We start from the raw sequence: 14,812 nt of genomic DNA, 5'->3' as shown, positions 1-14,812 counted from the left end.
AGCAGGCGTCAACGATGGAGCTTCCTCATGCGTCTCCCGCCAGCTGCGTGTTGCGTTCTTTTATTCGTTTCTTGGCCGCTACGAAGAAATCAGAGAAGGAAATTCACGAAGAACTTTGTCAAGTGTATGGAGAAGAGTGTATGAGCTCCGGGATGGTGCGCAGATATGTCAGGGACTTTAAAAATTAAACACTTAACTTAGGATTCGTAGATTCTCGTTAATCAACTTTCTTGTTTATTGTTTTTACAATAAATTAAAGATTAAAACAAATAAGTACAAAATGATAGATTTATTTAAACCTCGGCCCGCATGATCGTCACAATATTAAACATGTACTAATTAAGTTCGGGTTTTCTGCGTTTATACCTAATTACTCCAGGAATAAAAACGACTAATTTTGTTCAATCATAATAAGAAAAATGGATCACATTTCCGAAAAAAAAATAATATTTTAGCTAATGAACATCAAACACGTAAAATTCAATGGTAATTTTGCAACTGATTATTACTCGCAAATGCTCACATAAGTTGAAGCGTATAGTTTTTATTCATGGGCTAACGACTAGACCACTAATTATAAACCTTATTATTCGCGAGGTTCAAATGCCCTAATAATATTCCGTCATTTTCTAGAGGGTTTGGTGATATGGGAAAACAAGGCCCGCAAAAATGATAAAACTGATAATCAGCACATTCAAGATCGAAATTATCATTATCATCGGTACGGTTATCAGCACGGTACGGTCTTGGTCATCAGTAGCGGTACGGTCACGATCGCCAACAAATTATGTACGGCAATGAGCTTAGAACTACATCAAGAACTACATCAACTACAATGAAGACTACGCCGACAACCAAGTAAACAAATGAGTAAAGATATATAACGGTAATAGTACCGTAACGTAATAAACTAGAGAGATACTCGATCATGAGTGATCAAAGTAAATTCTATTTGTTCGGAACTTCGTCACAACCAAGACCACCTCTGTTCGAATATAGGCTATTTAAATACAACGGTAACCAAGTTCAACAAAGCAGAGGAATCAAAACAGTTTAATCGCGCAGAAGAGAACATATTTACGGTTCATAGAAGAGTAATTGGCAGAGAAAAGTACATTTTCGCAACTCAACTGGTATTTAAACTAGTATTAATTCCGGTTGTAACAACTCGTATATTATGAAAAAATCACATTGACAGTGCGTAACATTTCCGTACATTAATCAGCGCTTAACATTCTATCACATTCATCAGTACCAAATCTTCTCCAACAATCACCAGCAATCACCATTAATTATATTGTTATTTCGTATAAAAGACTTTTTCGTTACGCAAAAATATTTGCATGTACATCCATGGTGGTAACTTTGTTGAATGCGTCTCGTTTGTAGCTTTCAAACGAGTGCAAATACTTTGCAATTAACGCAAATAATGATCTATAACTACCATCTTCCAAATAAAAGTTCGTAAATATTGTTTTAAAATGGTCATTTTATATAAGTTCAAAACTGCATTACGCAAAAATTAGTGCATGTGCATCCATGGTAGTAGCTTTGTTGAACGCGTCTTCTTTGTAGCTTTCAAACGAGGGCAAACACTGTGCAACTAACAAAAATAGTGATCTATAAGTACAAATTTAATTTAAATAAATCTGTGTACATATTGGTGCAAGATGTTGATTTTATATATTTTTGAAATTACTTTACGCAAAAACTAGAGCACGCATACATGCGGGTTGCTGCGTTGGACGCGGCTCTGCAGCAGCTACAAAATGAGCTAAGAAAACGGAAAAGTAAAAATTTTCGATTTTTGACCGTTACAGTCCCCTTAAAACTCATGTTCAATTTTAGGCGTGTAGCTAATATGGATGGAGGAATCATGCATAATACGAACTCAATGAAATTAAAAAAATTCGTTTGTTATCAAACCCAATAAAATTTTTCCTCCCAGTGAAGAATCTTTCGTCGTTTGTTTTCTCGGGTTATTCATTCGTAGGATAACACCAGTTTGAGAATGAATAAATATTTGCCTTGAAAGATGAAAGAGTATTTTTTCAAGGAAAAAATATTTGACCCTGGATGAATTAGCTTTAATAAATTAAAATGCGATGAGTTACTGAGCATCGGCGCCGCTGGAAGTCGCATGAATTTCTCCTGCCGAGCTCACCGATGACCTGGAGGAAGAAAGATGTAAACCATTTTTTCCACAAAAAATTAAACATAAATTTATGAAGCATTCTAATTAAAATGCAGTGAATTACAAGGAGAAAATAATATACGTTAAAAAATTACTTTTTAAAGACAACACTTCCAAAGAATCCAGTATCTTCAATCTTACAGATGTACAATGAATTTGTTATCTAATTTTCAAAAATTGAAAAAATTTATTTTTCAATTTTTTAATATATATAAATTTTTTAATATATAAATTCTTTCAAAATTATTTATTCTGTTAGTTGATTCATGCATTGCCTCTGATTTCACACAAGTGTGCAAAATTTCAAATTAATTAGACAGGTAAAAGTGTGTCAAATATCATTTATAAGATTTGTAGCTGACAAAATTATTTTTTCAATTTTTTTTAATATTGAAAAAAAAAAATTAAATTTTTAAAATTATTTATTTTGACATTTGATTCATGCATTGTCTCCAACTTTACACAAGTGTGCAAAATTTCAGATCGATAGGATAAGTAGAAGTGTATTAAATTTCGATTACAAGATTTGTAGCAGACAGAAAGACAGACAGACAAACATACAAACAAACAAACAAGAAGTGAAGTTAAAGAGAAGTGTTGTAAAAATGAATTGAATTGAGCGAATTTTTTTTTCACAAAAAAATTAAACATGAATTTATCGAGCATTCTAATTAAAATGCATTGAATTACAAGGCAGGGTGAAATCACGAAAAATTGTAAAATATATTTAGCAAGCATTCTACTTAAAATGCATCGAATATGAATCAAGAATTTTACTTGGTGAATCATAAGGCGATTCAGTCTTGAATATGTGTTAGACAAGATACATGTCGCACTTGTTGATTGCAGTTCCATTTCTTACATTTTCAAGATGAAAAATTACGCTATTTATATTCTAGTTACAAGCGGATTCGAAACTTCAACACCCCTTATCTAAATCATCAATCTACTGAGTATAATTTAAAAGAGGAGAAAAATCTGTAAGACCATATAAATAATGTCATTTATAAATTAAATAACTTATATTATGTAAAATGAACTGTTCTCTGAAACTGCTCATTTTGTTAAAACCTTTTTATACCCATGTAAAATTGGATCGAAGTAAAAAGTATAGGCAGAAGTGCATTATATTCACTTATTGCATTTTCAAAATGCAAAATCTTGTGAGCGTTATTTCTACCTCTGCATAAATTGAGTGTAGTAAAAAAGTTCAAATATTACTTTATTTTTAAGTAATTTTATTCTCCCATTGCATCAGCTGAACGCATACCCTGTCTGGATTATTTTTACCGATGCATCATTGGACGGGATTAAAACAGTCTTAAAGTAACTTTTCATCTTATATTTTTATCTCCTATTTTTATCTCATATTTTCATCTCATATTTTTAACTGATATTTGTATCTCATATTTTTAACTGATATTTTTATCTCATATTTTAAGTGATATTTTTATCTCATATTTTTAACTGATATTTTTATCTGGTATTTTTATCTCATTTTCTTATCTCAGATTTTTATCTTCTATTGCATCAGCGAAATACAGGCCTTGTCGTTGACGAGTGCATCATCTGTTCAGGGACACTTTTGAGGTCCGGAGGTAGGGCTGTAGGGAAGGGTTGTTGGGGTATGGCCCTAAGTTGGTACAGCAGAGGTAGGGCTGTAGGGAAGGGTTGTTGGGTTATAACTCCATGTGGTCTAAGTTGGTACAGCAGATATTCCAGCTCCCACATCTTGTCAGGGGCGATGTAGTGGAAAGCAATAGCAGTGTCTGAACAGCAGTTCGGACCCTGAAATTAAATTAGTTGAATAAATCTTCTATTCTAAAATGTTTAATTTCCATTATTAGTTTTTTTATTTCTCTAATTACTTTAATAATGGTTGTATTTTTCAACCTACGAATAATATTGTGTCTGATGGTGTTGGGAATTTCCGCATGTCAAAAAATGTTAAATTACATTTTGTTCTGATAATGTAGTGCTATTTTTCCTATTACATACTGCTTAGTGCAATCAAATCTTAGGCTCATACATTCATTAATTTTCGAGTTACTCCAGAAAACATTGAAAAGAAAGAGTGTACCAATAATTTTGTTCTTAACTGTAATACATGATTAATTTGGAAATATGTTGTTGGAGACCCAATTAGATGCCTATTGCTCCTGTTTGCTTGCTATTCAACCAGGAACTTTTTCAGAACGGAAGTGCGAATAGAAGGAGTATCAACACAGTTGATTATAGCCTATTGGAAGTAGTGTTTCCAGCCATAAATGATTCATATATATTTCAATGAAATCGTTTGAAAAGAAACGAGGCTCTGGAGAGCAGAAACGAGACTATTGGAAGAGCAGCTTTGATGCGATTATTTCTCTTCCTTTATTTAGGAAAACATTTCAGAATTTCTACGACATATCAGAGTTGGTAAATTGATCTGTTCAATTCAATAAAAAAAATTTACTAGATAGATTGCAAAATCAACCGATTTAATTCAGTTTACGAATCCGTGGAATGAGTAGTCAAATTGATGTCCAGTTAATTGCTAAAGAAGGTGAGTCATACGGTTCGTCAATTAATCGTTGATACAGATTTAATTTTCAACGTGTATAAGCGGCTACAGAATAAAACTGGGAGTGATATAGCTCAATTTGAAGAAGCATTTTATGCACGAATAATTGTCAAAAGGCAGGGGCCAACCCCCCAGCCACCACCCAACCAGAACCTTTTTAAAGCCCTCCTATCTCTGTTGGAGTGAACATATGGGTACGCAAACAGTGGAAGCAGGTTGCCAGCGTGCTGGACTGCTGGTTACCTGCTCAGGCTGGCGCCTGAAACCATAGAAAACAGAAGCCTATTCGTACAAGTTTTTACTGTGAACACTTACATTATTATCCTATGTTCATTCTTGTGGCAGGTTGGAGCAGGTTGCCCGCGCGGGCAAACCTGCTTTCCCTGTGTGCGTACCCTAACGTCAGATCTTATATTGCGTCTTGCTGGCTCATGTTTGGCGACTGTAAACTTTGCTTTCTGTTGTAAATATCTATTAATAAATTTATATTCATCTGTGTAACCTTATTATCGCAATACAACGTCTGAATACGATTCAGACAATTAACTCATGTCTCAATTGTTGTTTTATTCTAGAGGCGACCTAATTTATCCTTATCCTACACTTAAGTTTAGCTTGTCCATGACTGACCATTTCAGCTGGATAGTAAGTATTCTTATTTTAAGTAATTTATCCTTATGACGGAGAGACGGACGGACGGACATGGCGAGCACAATAGCGCCTTTTTTCATATATGAGGAAATGCGCTAAAAACTGTAGGATATGTCAAAAATGCAAACACTAGGATTAATGTAGATTTACTTCTTAAATTGCTAAAGCACTCTATATCGCCAAATAAAAATGGATTCAAGTTTCTTCCGGAAACTCTCGAACAATCATCAACCATGCATATAGTAAGATCATGAACTATTTAGTGTTTAAAGCCCGCCGAAATACTAATAATTTCTTATATAAACAATAACTACCAGTTTAGTATCAAATAGTGAATCTGGTGGCTGATACCTGATAGCTCTCTCTGAATGTAAATTTAAAACTAATAAAGAAACCTGCATGATATCGGATTTCGTAAGAACACGTCTAAATCAACGATGTTACGTCCCAACTTGTTAATCAAATTTTTGTGCTCTGACCACTCAATAAATATACAAATATATCTTAATTCGCTCATTACCTTATTTTTTATAAGAAACTAGAGTACAGGTAGATGCCTGAATGGGGTAATAAAAATCAGAATAACTACGAGTATAGTGGGAAAAGCAACTGTGAGTTTTTAATTATAAGTTTTAAATAAACGCAGGTAAAAATCATGGAACGGAGTCAACAATTCAAATAACGAACCAATTTCGACGTCTTCGGCGCTCGTGTCATCAGTAGCTCTGCATTTCTTAGGGTCTGGAAGAGCTTCTTCGACGAATTTTTTGACCGCTGTGCGGCTGAGAACGTAGCCGGCACCTGCACGTGGTATCGTACTAACTGGTTGAATTTGCCTCGGGAAGATAATTACTAAAAAGGTATTTTGAAAATGTTCCACTTACTAATTAAATAAAACACTAAAAGACCAAAAAATATCTTAACATTCATTGCGCCCCTGACAGGTGGGATATTCATGTAAAAAATTAGCAATAGAAGGCTTATATATTAGGTGAGACGAAAACATACGCTCATTATCATCTCATTGTTAGAAGTCAGATAAATGGAGTTTAAGAGATCTCACAATAAGACATCATGATATGAACCGTTAGAGATAATTTAAAATTGAAAATGCTAAAGAATTTATGGTAAATCGAAAAATTTGTTCATGCTATGCTTAAACATAAAATAATCGATTTGGAGTGAAGAAGAGGAAGCATGTGAAGTACTGAAGTAGTTTGTTTGTGTGAAACAGGAACGGAAGTATGTATTTACAGAATTGTAAGACAGAGTTAGAGTTAGTGACATTTGAAGGTAATTTTTACACTATTCGGAAACCTTTCACCTGTGAGAGCTTGTCTATTTCTGCAGCAATGGGCGTTCTTCCTCTTTTGTCAGATTTAGTAATTGCAACACCCAACTGTAGGTGCAAATAACTAGGGACTAGTAACCTAGCTTCTTGTGCCTCGATCTGTCTCTAGCATTATGTATGCATACTTCATGGCTACGTTTAATACACGTTATTTATCTGTTCCTCTCTCCCTCCCGCCTCATGCTCCCCTACAACCTCTGGACCCTATGGGTTTGGTATATAGACTACAGTTATTTTTATTTTTATGTCTGAACTACTTTCTAAACGAGCGATTTTTGTTCGACGACTAGACAAACACGTTGGCAGGATGAATCCAACAGAAATTGATTGGAAAATTTCAAGGTTTTCCGATGATGACTTGACACAATCTTTGCTAAAGCTGACCGTGATGCAGAGAGATAAAGAAACCGTTAAAGTACAAACCTCAAGACTCGGCAGCCATGGCTCACAATAAAGACCTTGACCTAAGAAAATTTATAAAGGATTAGAACAATAAAAAACACTCATTCAGTCGCACAACTGGCACTAACGAACCAATCCTAATCAAACTACTTAGTACCTAAGTAGTTAACCCAAATCCTAAGTAAACCTAATCAAACTACCAATCCTACAGGGCAACAAAATTCCTCAAGCCCGACACAACGCGTGATACACAAAGTGATGATGATTTACGGACTGAAAGTTTTAATGAAAGACCTGACCTCGTTCGGAACATTTAACTATTCGCGATATGAAAAATTGAAATTACATAAGCCAATATGTAATTAATTTGATCCCTCGTAAAACTTTCAAAAACGCCAACAAACGCGTTTTCATAACAAAAACAACCCTAAAGATGCGTAGTAATGTCAATTTACGACATGTACTAAAAGTTGCACTAAAAAATTCAAGGACTATTGAAATATCATCCTCTTTAACCCCTCCAAATAACCAACTTAAACCCAGACAAATTTCTTCCTTCCTCCTTTTTAACCTTAATCAAGCCCCTCACACCTACAACCAACCATATTATGAACATATGTGGTTTCTTGTTCTTTCCGCGACATTGTCATTCTAGTTTCTGGTATCCCTAAGCACCTTTTACTTTTCTTCCTATTCCTCGTAGCACCGGATCACTACCATCAACATCATCCATCACGAACCTATGCAAGGACGGACAAGCACACCACCACAACAACAAACGCCAGAAAAAAGAAACTATCCTCTCAAAACATCTTCCGTCTTCACGAATTCCCAGTCCTCAGTCGAATTATAATAACACCATGTCCACAACTGGCACTGTAAGACAAGCTAAATTTCTTAACGACATTGTAACCGGCGCCACATTTATCAATGACCACTGCATCACAGGCAAGAAACCACATTCAATATATTCAATTATAATATATGGACATAGTTGTGATAAAGATACAACACACTCCGAACACAATACAATACAAAACGCCAATTTCCAAATTCCAAAATAACTCTAGGTATTATGGCTATTCAGACACGCTCATCATTACAGTATATACACAACAAAGATCCGTTACCATATTGGAATCACAGTTATCCCACCATTAAGACATCAGACTACATAAATGACTAGGGAACAATAAACTCTACACTAGGGAATTGTTGCGCAGGTCAAATAGAAAGAAAATTACCCTGACTCATACATGATCCAAAGTAAGAACGGACAAATCATCCCCTACTTTCCAACCTGCATCATAGAGGGATGCACATGGCTATAGCCAGATTTAAGAAAAAAAAATTCATTATAAGTCCATGGAATTTTCAGCTGGCATGAGACAATTATACGCAAAACAAACAAACAAACATATGCTTAATCAGAACCCACACCATAAAGTTCAAAATCATCCCTATCAGCAAGCGAGAAACATCAGACATATTCACAGTCAACACTCACTACCCATTTACAATTTTAAAGTTTTGATAACAAGGGGACAGATTAATTGATTAAAGTTAACATTACACCAATTGTGGCCCCAGGTAACAGCCAGGAAGTCAACAACCTCAAGAACCTATACAAAATACAAAGAGTTTAAACCGAACTTAAAACGCACCCAAAACCTCGCCTAGCTCTGCCAGATCACCAACATGCCACAAATTCGACGGCAAGTTGGGGGAGGGGCGAGTGGGGCCACCAAAGTCCACCTGGAGCAGCACCGTGATGCCCGATCGAATTTCACATGCAGGCATGAGTCTCGTACTTATTATTATTATTTCGTATAATAATACTTGCATCTTGAATGCATCAACTTATTTGACAAACAAAATTATCTGTGAATAATAACCCCATGCGAAGCTGAGTGGAGAGAAAATAAAGGGGACGAAGGAATTTCTGAAGAGAAATACGAAAAACCCTTCATGGGAAGGGGCTTGTGAAGTTTATTTGAGTCGTATCGGATGCCGTGAAACGACCAAGCGGTAGGCATAAAAAATTTCTGATTTTCTTTGGAGCTTGCGGCTTGTGGATGAGCTAGGCGTATGAGATGTCGTCTACACCCTGCAGACGGTTGTTATTTAAAGTTATATAACCTGTCGGTAAAAATAACTACCAAGCACAAGATAAAAAGTTTTAATCAGAAAAATAAAAGTAATAATGATGCAAATCAACATGGTTTTACATTGATTATTTGCGTACCATACCTCCGCTCATGAAAATCTGGCCGTTAAATTTCTTAAATTTGCAGCCGAAGAATATTGGAATCTCCGGGTCGTATAAGCTGAGCAGGTAGCGCAAATTCTCCACCACTACAAACCTGAAGGAAAAAGGGTAATAAGGGAGAAATAATAATAATTTTTAAGGCTTAACAAGCTATATTTAAATTGAAAATATATCAGGGTAGGAGATCCTGAACTTGAATTATCATTCGTTCCTTAACATTAGTTAGTCGTCAATACTAAACTAAAGGAGTTTTGGAGATCATTTCGAATGTTTGTAAAAAACAACATGACATTTTGGTGTGACTTGAATGGCGTTAAGATGGTCAGAATAAATATGAGTAAAAATAATTTAGATGGTCAGAATGAATAAGAGTTGTCCGTGAAAAAAACATTACCGAGCTTAAATGGGTACGATGGGGTATAAGATTCTCTCAGAAAATGATTATTTTTTCGAGACCCTAAAGAAAAGCTCATCGTCCGAAACGCTCATCCGTAACAGAGGTCCGTAACGCTTATAGATGCATATAAACAATAAGATAAACGAAAGGAAAAATCATGCGGTGAATAAATAGCACAGCTTGTATTCTGAAAATTTTTTTCATTCACACATGAATAAGCCAATAGTTTATCGTAGGCAAGCTTCTTCCACCTCCAAAAGTCTTACACCTGCTTGGCTCAGTCATATTAAATAGGTGATTCAGTTGAATCTAAGTCGTAATTGAGCGTGGTTTTAGTTCGTGTGGCGAAATACTTCGGTGAGTTTAGTGCTGCTATTTATTAGTCTTTCATTATTGATTCTGATATGATACATTTTTTGGTTAACTTGGATTTAATTTTGCTTATATTTGTTTATCTTGTGTATTAGATAGCTAATATTTCTTATGTCATACTTGCAGAAACTATGTTTTCAAGATTACCCAAATAAAACTCCTTGAAACCTGAGTGTCGAAATTTTGCCTAAGCCACTAGGGCTTAACAATAACCTTACGTTAACACAAAAATTTAATCTCACGTGTCATCATCCGCCTTCATGAACCAGTCGTAGTCTTCAACGTAATGCTGGTGTACGTGTTTAAATGCTTCTTTTGTTTTGCCCCATAGAAGATTACGGCCTTCGGTCGGGCTTAACAATAACCTTACGTTAACGTCAAAATTGAATCTCACGTGTCATCATCCGCCTTCATGAACCAGTCGTAGTCGTCAACGTAATGCTGGTGTATGTGTTTAAATGCTTCTTTTGTTTTGCCCCATAGAAGATTACGGCCTTCGGTCGCGTTCAACTGGACGCTCGGTGAAGAAGCATCTGATGAATTAATTAACAGGGAAAGATTTACTAAACGAATAATTATTCAGTTCATGAGTTCCTGCAAATCACAGACGCAGGTAAAATTTAGTAACATAATGTTATTGCATCCCGGAAGTAATCGGAAGCCTTTACATGATAAGCAAATTAATCACCTGTTATTAATAGATAAAGACGGCCAAAAATTTATTAGCTTTATTTGTAACGTTTTAAAATGAATCATACGCGAGAACATTTTTTGTAAATTACATTACTTAAGATAAAATCCATTATTCTGAATGCAAATTTCTGTACATTGCCTGAAGGAATCGGAACTAATCGTTTAAATTTGTAATGGAAATAGTTTAATGACGATATTTATTGCGTCTTTCAAATCTCGGATGATGTTCGGTTTAGTCTCGTAAATATTATGTTATTACTGCAATAAGGAAAAAGTTGCATGACGGCAAACCAGGTGAACGCGACGGCCATTTTTCATCATCAAATCGGGATACAAATTTTGATGACAACATTCTATGCCGTGATGGAGGCCGTACTATCTTGTAAAAACAAGGAACTCAAGTCATCGTTTTGTTGTCGAAGCATCACTATAAAGGAGAAATTTTTGTCATGTTGACATTGTGCTCCAAAGTTACCTGCCAACTGCAGTTGCTTCAGCAAAGTATTGCTCTAAAATCCTGAAAGATTTTTACATTTCACGCCTTACAGTCATTTTTTAAATATGCAAAGGATCTCAATGCACGAAGCGGGGATTTGAACTACGCTGCAGGTTGCACTAGCAGTACGCTAGCGTCAATAATATGTCGCTGACGTAAATTTTGAATGGTCTAAATTTTCATATTTGTTTTGTGCATCAATTGATGGGTTATGATATTAGAATCGTAAATCCTTTTTTTTTCAGCAACACCACATAATATAATTTGTGAACTGTATATTGCCACAACGCTCAAGACACTTTAAAAAATCAATATTTGTAGCGATTGATTAAAAAAATTATTTCTAATTACCTTCTTGGCTGCTCATAAATATAAGCTTGTCTACCCTCTTGCCCCAAGTGTCGCGGACTGACACAGCTTTCGTCTTGTGGTTGTTTGGCTGTGTCATCACCCACACCAGCACCTTGATATCCCGCTGCAGGCGCTGAGATTCCTCCGTGTTTAGCGGGTGCATCTCTATTGAAGAGATGCAATAAAGATTTATTTGGAAAATTTGTCACTTTTCGTCAATTTCTATTTGGCGACTTCTGGGTGTTGCACCGCAAATGTCAGAGTGACTAAAGAAACAATTTAATCTTGACGTTTCTGACGAAACACTTCCGATGTGATGACCATTTGAAAAATGTGATAATATAACTGGTTTTGAAACATCAAATTTTAAGATAGCGATGGAAACCTGAATGAATTTTTGAAGGAGTTTCTCTATCGCAAATTACTCCACAAAATTGCATTCAAGTAATTATCTATGAATTGTAGATACTGCTTCATTCTACGTGGTTTTCTTAGATCAGTCAGTGATAAAACAGCCAATGAAGTGACAAAATAGGTGAAAAATAACACTCTAAGCCCATGAACGTGAGGTTATTATCTTGGTATTCTCAAGATATGATAGCTGCATGATTTTCTAAATATCTGCATAGGTAGGTGAAGTATATTAACTTTGTCCGTTGCTTGTTGATTTATAGAAAATTTAATTTAGGCAGATTGGTACAAATCATCGTATATGGTGCAGCGTAGTTATTGAATAACTTTAAGTTCTTAACCTTGTATCAGGTTAGTTATATTATGCAGAATATGAAAAAAGTTACTTCGCTTTTCTACCAAAACTATCTAATAAATGTCAAAAATTACATTTTTCAGCTGAGAGGAGTAGAAAATAGAATCAAATGAAACACAATTGAAATATTTTACATTTCTCACCAATTTTGTTCAGCACAGAGCTTCTGTAATGCATGCGTGCACCATGCGTTGGTAAGATGTTGAGGGAAGAATGTTTGTGGTTCCCAGCATTGCAGCCCGTCATGCGGTATTCCAGGTTGCCGACAATGCCACGGAAAGTATTTAATGTAATTAAATGAGTGTTTCGGACAATATAACAGAAAATTATAGGCGTTAGAAAGGCATTTAAATTTAATTGAATTCATCGGAAGATGAAGAAATAAAAAATATTAATAATAAATTCAATTCAAAATATTAATATTAAATTAAATTTAATTCAAATAACGAGATATTGTTTTAAGCCTACACCCTTGTTCTGTGTTCAGATCGACCAGTTGCAACGCTCGAGATTGTTGCCTTTTTAATATATGACATCTAAGCCAGTGCCCATCTTGGGGCTACGGCCGGCTTTCAGGTGGCCGAGGAATGGCCTGCTGTCGGCTAGAACTAATTGGCCTCGGCCGACCACTGGCCATCCATTGTTACTTCGCCCTTTATTGTGCTCCCCTCCACCACAAGAGTGACAGACGGCTTATTTACGACGTATCTTTCCCCCCATTCTTTCCCCAACTCCTCCATCACTGCAGCTTCCAAATAAATGTTAAATCACAAACTGAGCAGGGACGAAAATATCTTTTGTTAGAAAATATCTACAAAATAAAGGTTGATTGAGCTATGTCTTCAATACCGATCAATGGAGAATAAATAAAACTACATCCCTAAGTCTCACAAATTTAGGTAAGTCGCATTGTATAATGAACATCGATGTACAACCTTTTCCTCTATCATAACTGATGCTATTCAAAATTTACATATATTTTGTTACCGTGGAGAAATTCTAAATAAATAGCTGAAAAAGCATGACAAATTTCAGATTGATATTTCATTTACGAGCGGAGGTAAAATGACTATAAGTAGTGATAGAATCCCATAGGGATCCAGCCGAGCCTGCCTGCATGAGGGCTCACGGTTCAGAGCCTTAAACAGGGAATGCTTGTTGGCATGAGTGCTCGCCCTAGGTTTCGTACCTAAATCCTTGTACAAATTATCATCTATATACATAATACACCCACACCTCTCTTAACACGCTACTAATTACCGAAGGGCTGACGTTATCCACCGAGTCAGACTCACAGTACGGGAGATTGGCTAATAACTAAACTAAATTGAATGATGTTGATTGCAAGCACCATTTCCAGTTCTGAGCCACTTATTATCATCGTCACGACTAAAACATAAAAATCTACAAATCATATCTACTGAATACGAGTAATATAAAGCACGAATATACACTATGCAACGGGTACGCGTAATATCTATTTTTTCTTGATAGTGAAACAATGCGAATATTGTGTGAAAAAAAAAAACATATCAACAATCCTCCCTTTTTTACCTACCCACCAAGCACTGACTGTCTTCACTCCTTAAACTCGTCTCAAGTGACCTCAAGCATTTCAAGGTAACCTAAATTTATGCGGCTAAAGCATATTTTCGACAACAATCCACCTCGTATTGGCATCACATGTTTACGTGGGAGAGTAAATGGATGCTAATTTTTATTCTAAATGAAATTGTGAAAAACAAATAAATAATTTTGCATATAATTTAATTGTAAAAATGTAATTATATCTAGTTAGGGCATAGCTTTATTCTTTTTATGCTGCACGGTCGTAAAAAAATTTTTAGTGCACATAAGCTAAGATTGCCTATTTATATAAAAAATTCATGACGGCCTAATTCACTCAGTACCCGATGAATGACGAAGTCGCCCGATGGAACTGAGTGACCGTGTCGGTGCTGATGGATATTATAGTAGTGGATAGAGCCACACAACTTTAATTTATTTTTCTCTGGCTGAATTTCTTGCAAGTTGAAAAGTTAATTAATTTTTTATTCACCTGCATGAGTACCAACAGTTCAATATTCGTGCATGGAAATAGGATATGTTATGAAACTTACTAAGTAAAAATGTGTCGTTTTCAGCATTTCGAATCATAAAACACAGCTAACATTTTTTTAAATTCAACTTAAATATCTTGAATGCTCAATGTTTAGCCCACCGTTTATAGATTGGCCCAACATATTCTTCTGAATATTTTGTTTCTAATTCAAATTGTTTCTTGCCACGATATGGTAAAAAAATTTC

The 14,812-nt window shown here is 35.4% G+C and overlaps 1 protein-coding gene across 1 annotated transcript; it reads right to left on the bottom strand.

Moving 5' to 3' along the window:
* Positions 1 to 1,563: 1,563 nt before the first annotated feature.
* LOC108674676 (glycoprotein-N-acetylgalactosamine 3-beta-galactosyltransferase 1) lies at positions 1,564 to 14,473 on the bottom strand (the record flags this gene model as incomplete). The annotated part of the gene is given in 9 exon segments (XM_047881182.1): positions 1,564 to 2,171; positions 3,741 to 3,982; positions 5,388 to 5,395; positions 6,096 to 6,209; positions 9,412 to 9,524; positions 10,594 to 10,732; positions 11,740 to 11,904; positions 12,649 to 12,671; positions 14,416 to 14,473. Coding segments are annotated over 7 exon segments (840 nt in total). The 3' UTR covers positions 1,564 to 2,110.
* Positions 14,474 to 14,812: the final 339 nt, after the last annotated feature.

Source organism: Hyalella azteca, unplaced genomic scaffold (assembly GCF_000764305.2).
Source record: "Hyalella azteca isolate HAZT.00-mixed unplaced genomic scaffold, Hazt_2.0.2 contig7247, whole genome shotgun sequence".
NCBI lineage: Eukaryota > Metazoa > Arthropoda > Malacostraca > Amphipoda > Hyalellidae > Hyalella > Hyalella azteca.
The sequence above is the reverse complement of the archived record's forward strand: the minus strand, read 5'-3'. Positions and strand labels throughout refer to the sequence as shown.